Source organism: Hoplias malabaricus, chromosome 4, assembly GCF_029633855.1.
Source record: "Hoplias malabaricus isolate fHopMal1 chromosome 4, fHopMal1.hap1, whole genome shotgun sequence".
Lineage (NCBI taxonomy): Eukaryota > Metazoa > Chordata > Actinopteri > Characiformes > Erythrinidae > Hoplias > Hoplias malabaricus.
The window spans coordinates 59,773,812-59,787,052 of NC_089803.1; the positions used below are offsets into that span (position 1 = coordinate 59,773,812).

The 13,241-nt window shown below is 37.2% G+C and overlaps 1 protein-coding gene across 3 annotated transcripts in view; it reads right to left on the reverse strand.

Annotated features, from left to right (window-relative positions):
- tbc1d22a (TBC1 domain family, member 22a) overlaps positions 1–11,399 on the reverse strand; it is a 163,355-nt gene extending 151,956 nt beyond the window's left edge. For all 3 annotated transcript variants that reach the window (XM_066669788.1, XM_066669789.1, XM_066669786.1), the window contains exons 1-4: positions 11,201–11,399; positions 9,453–9,509; positions 6,982–7,403; positions 1,491–1,670 (exon numbers count right to left, since the gene is read on the reverse strand). In XM_066669788.1, the coding sequence (XP_066525885.1) occupies positions 1,491–1,670; positions 6,982–7,403; positions 9,453–9,509; positions 11,201–11,262 (721 nt within the window). In that variant the 5' untranslated portion in view covers positions 11,263–11,399. The remainder of the gene's footprint in view (positions 1–1,490; positions 1,671–6,981; positions 7,404–9,452; positions 9,510–11,200) is intronic.
- Positions 11,400–13,241: the final 1,842 nt, after the last annotated feature.

The window sequence follows — 13,241 nt, forward strand, 5'->3', positions numbered from 1 at the left end:
CGCTGACACCTTGTGGACTAAACCATCCTTTCTGCCTAAAGTTCTGTCTACAGCCTCTGTTAACCTGTCCCTGTCTCTCTGCCTCTTGGGCTGCTCTGACACAAGGCCCTCTTGCAGACATCTGTGCAGCTGCCCTTGGTCATAGTCTTCAACCTTCTCCAGATTCCACAGAACTAACAGAACTTCTCCAGTGGCTTTTGGACCTCTGTTCTGTCAGACTTATCCAGCCTTGACAGAGGACATCCATCCTCCTGCCCTTGCCTGTATGTGTCATCCATATGTTTGCCACCTGTGGCAGTCAGGAGGCATGAAACAAAACACTAGTTTTGAACGTAACTGTGACTCTATGCATGTTGAATGAGCACCAGAGTGCCCTGTCACTCTGACAATGCGAGAAGTTTGAGAGGAACTAGCATCACATGACCTTGCTGCTATACTTACTCCTGTCACGCTATGAGCAGTGGAGGTAGAGCCATAGGCAGTCATCCAACATTCAGAGAACCACAGAGCCACTCTTAAAATGATTCAGAACCAATTATAGAAACAACAGTTGAATGTTTGATTACATTTTACGTAGTGTTAATGTTTAATAAAGTTTACACTGATCTTCTGACCAAAATAAAGTTTTCTAAACAGTTTCCTGGAACCTCTATAAGCAGGTTCTTATTCCAGTTAATATCAGCCATTTATTATAATGACAATTCATGGATATTAGTATTAAGCATCTGAAAAACTTTTTTTAAAAAGCTTTTTTTTTTTTTAAATATGGTTGTATAAATGTTATGTTTTTCCATATATATGCAAAGGCTACTTGAAATGTGGATCACCTGAAATATTAAACTCCTATTGTCAGATCTCACGTCCTTCATTTGGAGAGCCCATGTTTCCAAGAGACCCCCTGCCTGATCTGGCTTATAACAAAGTACAGTTTCACACAGTCATCTGGTCTGAGGAATGTAACTGACTTTCCTGAATCAGTACATTTTTTTATTTTTTACATATACCATTAAGTCTTTATCTTATGATCTATTTTTCACATAGCAAATCATTTTGAAATAGAAAATAGGTTATTTTGCAATATAGCATGCTGCACTCTAAAACACCAATCCATTACACGTCCTTCATTTAAAAAAGAAACATGCTTTATGTTAAATATACAAGGACCTTTACCACTGGATGAGCCAGCCCCATGAAGCACTGATCTTCTTCAAGATTTAAGATTCAAGAACTTTATTGTCATATGCACAGTTAAACGGCACAATGAAATCCTTTCATTCTAACTACTGCGTATGTGGGTCAGTTCAGAGGCGTGATATGTTGAGACGAATATGGGAAAAAGATTAAAGTGTGAATAGCCTAAAAGAAGGATCAGAAAGTTGGATTTAGGCTATTTATTACCTGCTGTATGTGAACACAGTCATAGTGACATTTCAAAAGGCAGTGAATGCAGTTGCCCATTACTTGAGGAAAGTCTGTATGCAGGAGCTTACCCAGGTCAGTATTAGGTCCTGCCAGGAGCTGTCTGAACTTGTCCAGTCTTGACGCCTCTCTCTCAGTCATGGCCAGAGTACCAGATGTGTTCTGATCCGCCATGCGGGCGACCAAAGGAATGACCGGCCGGTGAGGGAGAGACTGCTGCCTCTGTAGTGCTGCCCGCTCTCCACTCAACTCTGCTCCAGGTAAACACAACAAAATAATATAAGTGTTAACACGGATAATTATCCATGGTGGTCATGGTGGTCCAGCAACAAATAGTAAGAGGATTCATCTGGAGGATAAAACACAATGCATGTAAAGGCATGAAGAAAGGCTTTAGACCACTCTGTATATATATATATATATTAATTATTACATTATTAAGTATTTATTTACTGGTAAAACTAGGTATTGGATGACTACCTCATACTGTACCTCATACCTAATACTGGACTGCCACAAGTCAATGTTTAAAGCTAATCAATATACAGAATATCGCTAATTACTGTTGTTTTTATTCTAATATTAGGGTTTGCTAGTTTGTTTTTTGTGCAAAAAAGAATCAATGTTTTCAATAAAAAGCTTTTTTAAAGTATTTTTCTCAGTTGACTTTTGTACAGTACTGTATATCCCACAAGGTGAAGATCACAGGCTGCTACCCACACTCAAAAGCAACACTGTGATCTCATGAACCTTAATACCATTGCTATCATAAGCTCTACAACATTACAAAGAAGCACAAATTGCTCAGACAAGTCGTGTAAGTGGTTCTGATAAGAAATGATATGAGCTTAAAAAACAAATTACACATCATTCTCGTCTAATGAATAGGAGATGTTCTGGTCAAGGGCCAAATTGAAAAGTTATAAATAAGCCGCATTACAGAAAAACATCAGTCAGAAACTCTAAATAAAAAGCACTGATGTGTTAAAGCCATAATCCTTAACATGTCATAACATTTAATGTTGTTATCAAAATGTAACAAATTCTGCCAGCTTTTGATTATGTGATTAATTATGTAGCGTGAAGATAAAAGTATTATTTTGAATCTGTCAGTTCCAATTTTTCATACCTTAAAGGAGCAATCTGTAATACTGACCCCAAGCATTTAAAATCGAAATTATAATACAGTTTCAAAACAATGGAGAGAGCTGTCTGCCTCCTCCTCAGAGGTGAAGCTCGAGCAGGTTGCCAAGCAAGAGACGAGTTTAAGAACTTTGGAACATAATAGCTAAGAAGAATGTGCCATAATCAACATATTTATACAGAAAAGTGTTCATTTCACAATTTCACTAAAACATCTACATACGCAAGAAAAAGACAAAAACAAAAGGCATTGCCCTGCATTTACAAGCCTTTACTGTCCAAACCCACATTAAATAATTAGACTAGACAAGGATGGTGTTACTTATCAATTTTCCATTTCCCATAAATATCGTTTAGGTGGCAGATCTTTGCTACTTGTTCAATTTTCTTATTCAAGCATTTAGTTCCACCATAAATAGGTCTGGGTAAGAGACTTATTTGCGTTATTCTCTAGTTTCTTATTGAAAACTCATTTCCACCTTAAACAGCTATGCGAAGCTAAAGCTAGCGCTAGGTTTCATTAACAAAACTCGTTTTGAAACACTTCTTATTTCTCATTTTATCCATTTAAATGACCAAGTGTACATCATGTCACTAAAACGCCTACCTATATTTGCTGTGGACTACCAAGTTTGATTGCTCCATGCCACCTTAAATAGTTGAATTATGTGAGGCTTTACAAACACAGTTCTTATTTGTTTAAAACACACACACACACACACACACACACCACAAAGAAACACACATGAATTTTCCTCAATTTCTTTAAAGAAAACAAAAAAAGTTATTCACCTTCGTATAAAACACACAAAAGACCTGGGCATCTTTCAAAAATTGCTATGCCTCACTTTCTTTATATAAAAGATACAACCTATTGTGGTTACTTCTTTAAATCTATACATAGGCATCTGTACTTCTTTATTTTTTTTTTCAGAAATTCTTTGCTGTTACCTGTTCGGGAGAAAATTTACCAGCTCTGGCTCTGTTCTGTAGCTAGTGTTGCTGCTTCCAAACTCCCTCCAATTTTTAAACACAAGGCCAATATTTCCTCTCATTTCACTCTGTCTCTGGTCATGGAGACTTTTAAAAGGGCAATGGGGCTTTTTATTTCCAGTAAAATATAACATTAACTCTATTCACCTTGTCATTTTATGGCAGCAAGGCACTATGTTTGTAGACCTGGCAACGCAGTGGGTATGGATTATAAGGTAATTGGACAGAGGGTGGGATCACAGGCAGGACCTCGGAGGGTGGGATCACAGGAGCTCTGCTCCGGACTGGGTACTTTTCAAAAAGAATATACTGCTTCAGCAATGCTACGAGAGGCAGCAGTGTTTTAGCTTTGACTGTTTCCTTAATCTATGATCACACACCCTGGACATTTTATGACTAAGTACAGGAAATATCTTACAGATTGCTCCTTTAATAGAAACCTTCTCATCGTGACAAATACACAACTATAATAACATCCACCACAAACACTCACTTGATTAATTATTAAGCATAAAAGCATTAGCCTGTAAGTGCCAATCCATAAATTTGACAAGTACACAACTTATATGTTAGTTTAATAGTAGCTACCAAATATTTATACCACTTACTGGAGCAAAAAGTCTTATATTTATAGTCAATAACAATATAATAAGACAATATATTATAAAATTATTAGCAATGAACTTAAGAAAACAGCTATAAGCCACATTTGCAATGAAGAAGAGCTTGTATCGCTATCATTTGAAAATGCCAGCTTTTCTGTACATTGTGTAAACATTTCATAATGAACAGCCCAATGTTGCTTGGGCTATTTAATCGTATATTATTAATTTCCATTAAAGTAATGAACATTTACGTCCTTCTCTATGAAGTCACCATTTTCTAGTTTTTTGGGTTTTTTTTTCTCTAGTATGGATTCCTAATGAGAATTAAATACGCAAGAGCAGAATCAGACAGAAAGATAACTACACTGTCCACAAGAAAAACAATTATTGACTATGGATGAAAATATCAGAACAAATTTATCACAGTATCAGACAGAACAAACAAACAGGAAGTCCATTGTGACAGTGAGCCATCCCAAAACATAGGAGATAAACAGAACCAACTGTGGAGGAACAAATGAACAAGAGAGAGAAAGAGAGAAGAAAGAGAGAGAAGAAAGTAGGAGGTGGGGAAAGATGGAGCACAGCAGGAGCAGACAGCATCACTGCCCTTGTCTCCACTGTGGGAAGGTAAGTGTCTGAGCTTCAGATGGCATCTCTATCTTCACCTACACAAGAACAGACCTATGTCTGAACCTAAAAAGACCTGGAGTTCTTTCTGTTGTCAGTCACCCTCCCGTAAACATGTAGTCAAGTGGTCTAAATAAAAAGAATCAGGAGGTGCAAGAGTTTCAAATGACTTATTTAGGTATACCCTATTACAATGTAGGCCATACACAAAAGTCTGTGGAATACACTCCTCTATACATCCTCCTCCACTTAGTGCCACTAAGTTTGGACCATAGGACATGTAATTAGCTAGACGTTACTAAAAGTAGAACTGAAAGCACAGTCCTCAAATTAAGGTGTGTGTGATACTGCAATGTCTCCATTAATTCACAGCTGGTGTTAGGAATGCACAAGGGTCAGAAAATGTTTGCTAGAAAGATACATCAATATTTATATTGTACACATTATTATTGTAAAACATTATTTGTATTAGTAGCATTAGTCATATCAGAATCTTGTATCTACACTTACTGTCCATTCCCTCAGCTTCACAGACCATAAGGGAGCACTCTGTAGTATTACAATTACAGACTGTAGTCCATGTTTTGCACAGCATACTTCATTTACCTCCTTTCATCTTGTTCTTCAATGCTCAGGGATCCCACAGGACCACAGAGCAGAAACTACTTGAGTGGTGGATCGTACTCTGAGCTGGGAATCAGGCACAGCAGTGCTGCTGGAGTCTAGCACAAGCACATCACTGTCACTGCAAAGTTGAGAATGATCCACCATCCAAAAATACCTACTCTTAGGGTTGTCTTATAAAAAGGTCCTGACCATTGACCAACAGGGTTAAATGGGACAAATAAAATAAGCAGAGCAGCAGCTGCACCACAGGCTGTAATTGTAGAATTACAAAGTGCTTGTGTTTGATCAGTGGAGCTAAGAGAGTGGACAGTGAGTGTAGAAACAAATAGTTCAATCACTTCTAGTTTCTGGTTCACGACGAACATTATATATAAACATGCAACTAATTTGTCATTAAAGAATTAAACATACCACTCTGACCTGTTAATAATACTACTGCCACTCTGACGAACAGATCGTACTGCAAATGTGCTAATGAATCTCCTATGTTCATTAAGCCCAGATACTGTGAGTCTGGGTTTAAAAAACAAAATAGGCCAGCAATCCCCACTAGCCATTTAGACCAATTATAGAGAGCGTGTAATCAACAACAGTGCATTGTAACGGCATGAAGTGCATAAAAACAAGTATTCTGTCAGAATTTCAAAACCTTATTTATGTTCTTTTTAAACAACACTCTGTTTATTCCCTCGTTTCCTAGTTACGTTGACAATTAAAAAAACTAATTATCTTTCACTCGTTATACTTTCCTCATATGCTCCTAATTGTTCACAGTATTTTTTCAACATATTAGACTATATTTATTCTAAACTAAGCTTACAGAACTGTTCTGTACACGATACAGTAGCAGTCAAATGTTTGGACATATCTTTTCATTAGGAAAAGGTGGAATAGGGCTATTCACTGTATAGAGCTGTGTACCAGTCCCTACCTCTGCACAACCCCAGTTATGGTCTCAAATGCTTTAAGAGGGTGAGCAGTTCTACAGATTAACTCTTGGCGAGACCACAGCTGTTCACTGAAAACCACTCCAGGTGACGGCCTCATGAAGCTGATTGAGAGAACGCCAAGAGTGTGCAAAAGGTGACTACTTTGAAGAAACTAAAATATAAAACATAAAACTACTGAATGAGATGATGTCCAAACAATTGACTGGTACTGTACATTCGCAATATGTGGAAAAAATGGCCCAAAACAAAAGAAACCCTCACTGAGCGGGTGTGTTCAAACATTTGCCTGGTACTGTACATCATTTACTTAACATAAGATAAAGCTGCATACAAGTTATGCAGGCAGTATAGACTGAGGTGCTTCTGGTCATCTGCTCAAAAACATATCTGCACAGATTTGTATGTCTGCGCACATCTGATCAGTCTGTGATTATACGTACTTCCTGTCTCTTGTTTGTTTCAATCCTTACTGTACTCTTTGTGTTGTATTGTATCGAGGGCACTATAACCACTCACGTCCAAGCAAGGACTAATACAGATCATTTTCATTAGGCTAAGTGAGCGAATAAAAGAAACAAAGAGAGGTCAGTGAGGTGATGCTGATGGATACCGACCCTTTGGGGAGCCGATGGGTGCTTCGCTGTGAGACTTGACCAGCCTGCTGTCATTGTGGGGGAGGTGTTCAGCACTGAAGGACAGTTCTGCTGTCGTCTCAGCTGCCTCCTCTTCCTTCTCCTGCACATCCTCATCTTCCTCGTGCCCCTCCTCTTCTTCTTTCTCCTCGGGCTCAAACACTTGCTCCAGCTGCTGCTGCCTTCGCTCCTGGAGCTTGCTGTGGTTCTCTATCACCTTATTTGCCGTCTCCATGACGACATCAATGTTTAGGTTTTGGGCGGCCATGGCTAGGAGCTCGTCGTCGTCATCTCCAACGTCCCAGGCGTCACTGGTGATGCTCTCAAACTCCTGGAAGGTGGTGGCTTTCTTGGGCTTGCCTGGCGTGCTCGTGGAAGGGGGTTTGTTTCCAGCTTTGATCAAACTGAGGAGGAGGAAAAGAGAGACTGTCACATAATAAACAGAATTCAGGCCTCCACACGATACTTTTTTTTTTTTTACCTGAGGCAAACAGTCAAACAGTACAAGAAAACACAAAGTGATGAATAGCACTGTGAAAACCCCAAGAACAACAGACAAGCAAACATTCAGGATGTGCACTAAAAGGCTGACACATTTAGCATATGCAAAATTTCGCTGCAGTCAAGGTGTGAACGTAGACACAAAGGAACTTAAGCACAGTCCTAATACACAAACACTGCACTGGTCAAATGAAAAAAGAAAAAAAATGCATCCTGTTATTATCTCAGTATTTATACAAAGTGAAATGGCAAACATGGCTAGGTTTATATTAGCTTAGATACAGTATGTGGCAATATTGTATGCATGCGTGTTACAGCCTGCTGAGGGGCGAGAAAAGGGAACAGACATTAACACATGATACATTCTTAAAAACTACTTATAAACGTGTAAAAATAAGTAAGAAGTAGGCCACATTCATTAAATTATCCACCTGTGTACCCTCTCCCAAGGCACATTATAAAAAAGACTTTTAGAAAACAAACAAATATCACACTGAGAATCTCCTTAGAAGAGTGCTCTCCCCAAACATGAGAAACAACTCCTCTTTACTCCATTTTCAGAAGCCACATTTACATGACAATACGCTAATTGTGTTCGTTATCCTCCCGAAAACCTCCCATTGCAATTGGAAATAACTGCACCTTAACCAGAAAATGAAACACAATTCTCCAAGGACTTCTCTGAACTCTCTCTACATTCTTCCTCTTACCAAAAGGAAAATGTTAATTAAAAGAAAAAAGTTTAAATCTTGATTTTCACACTCGTGGTATGATGCATGTTCCCAAAAGAATCAAGAAATTCCAATGTTTTTATTCAGAATCAAAAACAGTGTGAAAAGTTCTTTCTGGACTTAAATAATTATTAAATTATAACACTGCCAAAGATATATTGCAGTCAACATGGAAACCCAGACTCTAACCTTAGAAAGTTGGTGACAATCTCTAATAAAATCACTGAAAAATGAACCCAAAACAAGTCCCTGTTATACATAACTTACACAACAAAAATGAAACAACTCAAATTGCCAAAGTATGACCAAGATGTCTATTATTAACTCGACTAATTAACATGAGCACAGAAATCAAACTGGGGGACTATTTAAATCAATTGTAACTCAGTTAATAAACACTTAACTAGCAAGTTAAATTACACATCTGAGCCATTCATGGGCTAGGCAGCCATGTGCAGCTGATAATTTGTTTGTTGTTGTTGTTGTTTTGTTTTTGTGGACCTTTACCAATTCTGGGGATTGTCTTTGTGGTTACTAACAGTAATTTGCAGTTTCAAAGCAAGTGAAGTCATGTTTACTGAACTGGTTTAGTGCATAACATAGTGACCAATAAATTATGACAATCGTATATATTATGATATGCTCTCTTGTGGATGAGGGTAGTCATCTTAAGAGAGAGCACTTCCACCAAAAACTAAATGTTCCAGAGTTTTTATGGCTGTAATAGATCTAAGCTACTAGACTATTTATTAATTTGCTTTTCCTACAATAGACACATTGCATAAACATCATAAAATGAACACAAATGACGATGAAAGGCTTGAGATTTTTGCATTAGTTTGTATATCCAACTAGCAACACGGTTCCTGGTTTACAGTGTGCTACAGCAACATCACATTTCAGTTCAGAGAACATGTTGATATATCTGGATTTTGACAACACTATTGTAATAGTGATAAATATTAGCAAGCAAACCATCACTGTAGTGTACGACATACATTTACACACTGACACTCTCTCTCTTTTAATCTGTTTAGTTATGAGAATTGTTGAAATAACGTTAAAGGAAAACATGTAATCACAGAAACCGCAATGACTTTGTGAACTGTTCTAAGTTCTTTTTTCATTTAACGATATTAGAAATGTTCAAACTGGGATAGGACCAGTCATTTTTCTTCATTAATAACATTTATAAATGCTTCAAAAGACATGTGGACTTACTTTGCATGCAGGAGTGGATCAAATGGAGGATGCTGGGCTCCATAAACATGCTGTATACTGCAAATAGAAAAGAGGTGATAAGGTTAGAGTACTTACATAAAAACTGAATTACACTCATAAATGAAATACTAACGGTTAGCAAAGACTAACGCACTGCTTCTCAGAAAGTGTCCTCATTTTAGTAAAAACATAAATAATACCACATATCTAATATTGCTTTCAGAAGTCAAGCATCAAGAAAGCCATTTAAGTTTACGGTATTAAGCTTTTATTGCCATATTCTTATCAAATTCAAACCATTTAAAGAGGACAAGCTTTTTCATTTATCAGAGTTTTAAACTGTTTTTCAATTATAACATCCTTAATTTTTTTTCCCTCTTTCAATTCACACTTTAAATCATGTCATCAGTTTCAATAAAAATACATGTGCTCTTTTTTAACTAAAAAGAAACCCACAATATTAATGACTTCCTTTATTATCTGATCACGATGCAATGAGCAATTCCCATTTGTATCTTTTTGGCATTATCTTAATATTAATCAAATCTAGGATATCCTAGCTTTAAAGCATTCTCTTGGAGTTCAAATGTTAATGCTGTTTTACCAAGGACTGATTCATATCTTAGATTTTTTGTGCATAACTTCAAAGAATGATCATGTTGAAACTGTTTTCAAGAGAACAGCTTTCATTTTTTCAATTAAATCTGCAGAATAATCTCAGCACCTCACAGTTTCAGTTACAGAAACAGGTTGCGTTTTTTGCTTCTCATAATATGAGTAACCGATTTCCGTCCCAGCTACAGATTTAGGCTTATCTGTCCATAAAACCTTAACGTATACTTTTGCTGGCTGAGTGCAAAAGTTCAGAAATACCTCATGTTATCTCCCTCAACCAACATGCAAGAAATAACACTGAAAGTTTCACTGTCATCCAATAAACAACTTATGTCCAATGGTTTCACCTTTCTCAATATTTTTACTTCTTACTGTTCCTCATTTTTACTCTTTGGTACAGTTTCTTTAATTTCCTCTTGAGGTTCCTGTTTTGCTTGTATTTTTGTAAAGCATACTGAATGTATGAAAGATGGGTGCGGAAGGGAGAGCAGAATTCAGGTGGTAGTATCTTTACTACTGTACTCTATTTCTATGAACTGCTGTTTAACCAAACATTAATAAATTACTTGCCTACTTGACCAAAAAAAGTCTGATTGTGAATCTGATATAAATAAAGATGCCTTGTTTATCAAAGCTGACTCCAGAAGCAAATGATTTGGAGAGAAGGAAGCATATTTTCTAAGTGTGTTTATTACTGCTTAACTGAGTTAACATGAAGTTATAGTGTGCTAATGTTCTGAGTTAGCAGATCTGACAGAATAGGCCTGTCAGATCTGCTAGCCTTCGACTCTGACTGAAACTAAACACGTCCAATTACAGCGCCACTCATATATAACCACACATATAAACACCTGTCACTGGCTTAGGCATGAGCAAAACCAAACCACAGAAACACACACAGGTATACCAGTAATTTAGCAACTTAGACATTTGCTAGTTAGATTAGCTACCCAGCTAAGTGTGATTAAGAGGCTGTCAAGGCAGCAGAAAGCACTAGAGCTGATTCTTCAGGACGGACAGTATTTAAAATATGATATTTTTGTAAATGTGACTTTATAAGTCTTCATAGAATAAACACATAGTGAGTTAAAGAGACTGAAAGTAGCCAGTTAGCATGAACACGTCACACTCACCTGCCAGGAACCTTCGCTGCGTTTCTTTTCCAAAACTGCTTCTTCCCGCCGTCGCTCGACATCTTCTCCACTCTGTGCGACAGCTCATCAACGGCAGAAAGGCTAAAAAATTTATAAATACGGATTTAACGCCGCGCACTGCGTTTATTTACAGACTCAGCTTTTCCTTCGTAAAAACTCAGAAAGCCGCCATACTGGCGCAGCCCACGGAGAGCAAGCAGCGACCTGATTGGACGGAGTGAGAAGAGGCAGCCAATCAAGAGTGAACTCTACTCTAAGTCCGGAAACCAACGTTGCAGGGAGTGATGTGTACTGAGCTGTAATACTAAATTGTATCCGTCCAAAGTTTTTGTAAACCTATTCATTCTGCAAATAAGGTGTTTTTCTGTTTGACCCCATAATATCTCTTTAAATTAAAATAATATTTCAAGTAACAATATTTTTTTTAGAAACCTTTTAATAAAACCATTTTCTAAAATTATTAACATACATTTGAAAGATGTGTATGTTACATATGTGAAATACTGTCTAATAAATCAAATATATTGAGAAAAGCGAGTTTATTTTTCCTCTATATTGTTGGTCAATGTTCCTTGGCTGCTCTGTTGCTCATTCAGACGTCCAAGGAATTCACAACCAATCAAAAACCGTTGCTGAGAGAAAATGCGCATGTGGCAACGTACATTTAGCCAATCAGCTTCCTTGAATCTATCGGATTGCTCAGGGGCACTTTACCTGTCGCCTGTGGTGAAGTAACTCGGTACATGATTCCAGTAGCCTCCAAAATCAATAAGATCTCCCTCTCTCGCTTCTGTCTGAGAGGAGAAATCAGGTGGAAAAAACTACAGGTCAAAGAGCTAAACCCAGACACACACACACCGCCCTGTATTCTTTGTACAATAACCCATCAGTGGATTAGGAACACCTGCTTTGTATCTACATTTATTGTGCATTTTATCAGATCAATTGACCACACAGGAGCACTTTGTACTTCTACAATTACAGACTGCAGCCCAACTGTTTCTCTGCATACATTCTTTCCCCTTTTTTCCTGCTCATCACTGGTCCAGACCCACACAGGACATAGTGTGTTGGTTTTTAATGTCAGTTAAACATGACTGATTTTCACAGAGCCATTATGTCTTCCAGTTTGTGTTAAATTTTATTGGGGTGGTCGTTGAAACGGACAATGTCGCACAAACAGCCACATGTAGAATAATTTTCAGCAGCCGCCACTGGATGTAGCTCTAAACATTCACCTTTAATAAGCACAGATCTATGACTCCTCATACACTATGTGCCCTTCACCCAAGACTTAAAAGCACTGCCCAGTTCCCAGTTGATGGTATTGGTTGCTTAGATTTAAGTCATTGTGGATTTGGTTTGAATTTACCCATTTGAGATTGTCTTGAGAGCACTGCAGTTTCAAAGCAAAACTATTTTTTCAAGCATGATATGTCTTCTACACAGTGAATTCACTAGTGTTAAATCAACACTATTAAATTAACACTGTTTGTGTAATAATTTAACACTCTCAGTGTTAATACTAATAGTGTTGATTTAACACTGGAGAATTTGCTGTGTAGCATCAAGAAACACCACATGGACATGTTAAAAGGTTAAACAATTGATTTTTACTGTAAGTGGTTTTTATAAATGGGTATAATTTCAACATATCTTCATTGAAATAAAAACAAAGTTATTCAGACGTGAAATGGTTCATTGTAAATAAATTGGTGACTTTTAATGGGGGTAGAAACCAGAAGTTTTAATGTCAGTATAGTCCAGTATAGTTTCCTGTTCATGTGCAATGTAGCTGTATATACAAGACAATGTAAAAGTGTAACAACATATAGGGCATCAGGGATTTTTTAAAAAATATATATTTAAAGCCAAAATTCATAAAACCATTGTAAAGGAAAAAGTCTCAGACATAAATCAACATCCTTAATCACTTTTTTAGAATGTGTCTGTAATTGAACTCTTGTCATTTTACAATCAATACATCTGGTCCATTTGTCATGTAACATTTATTATTCAT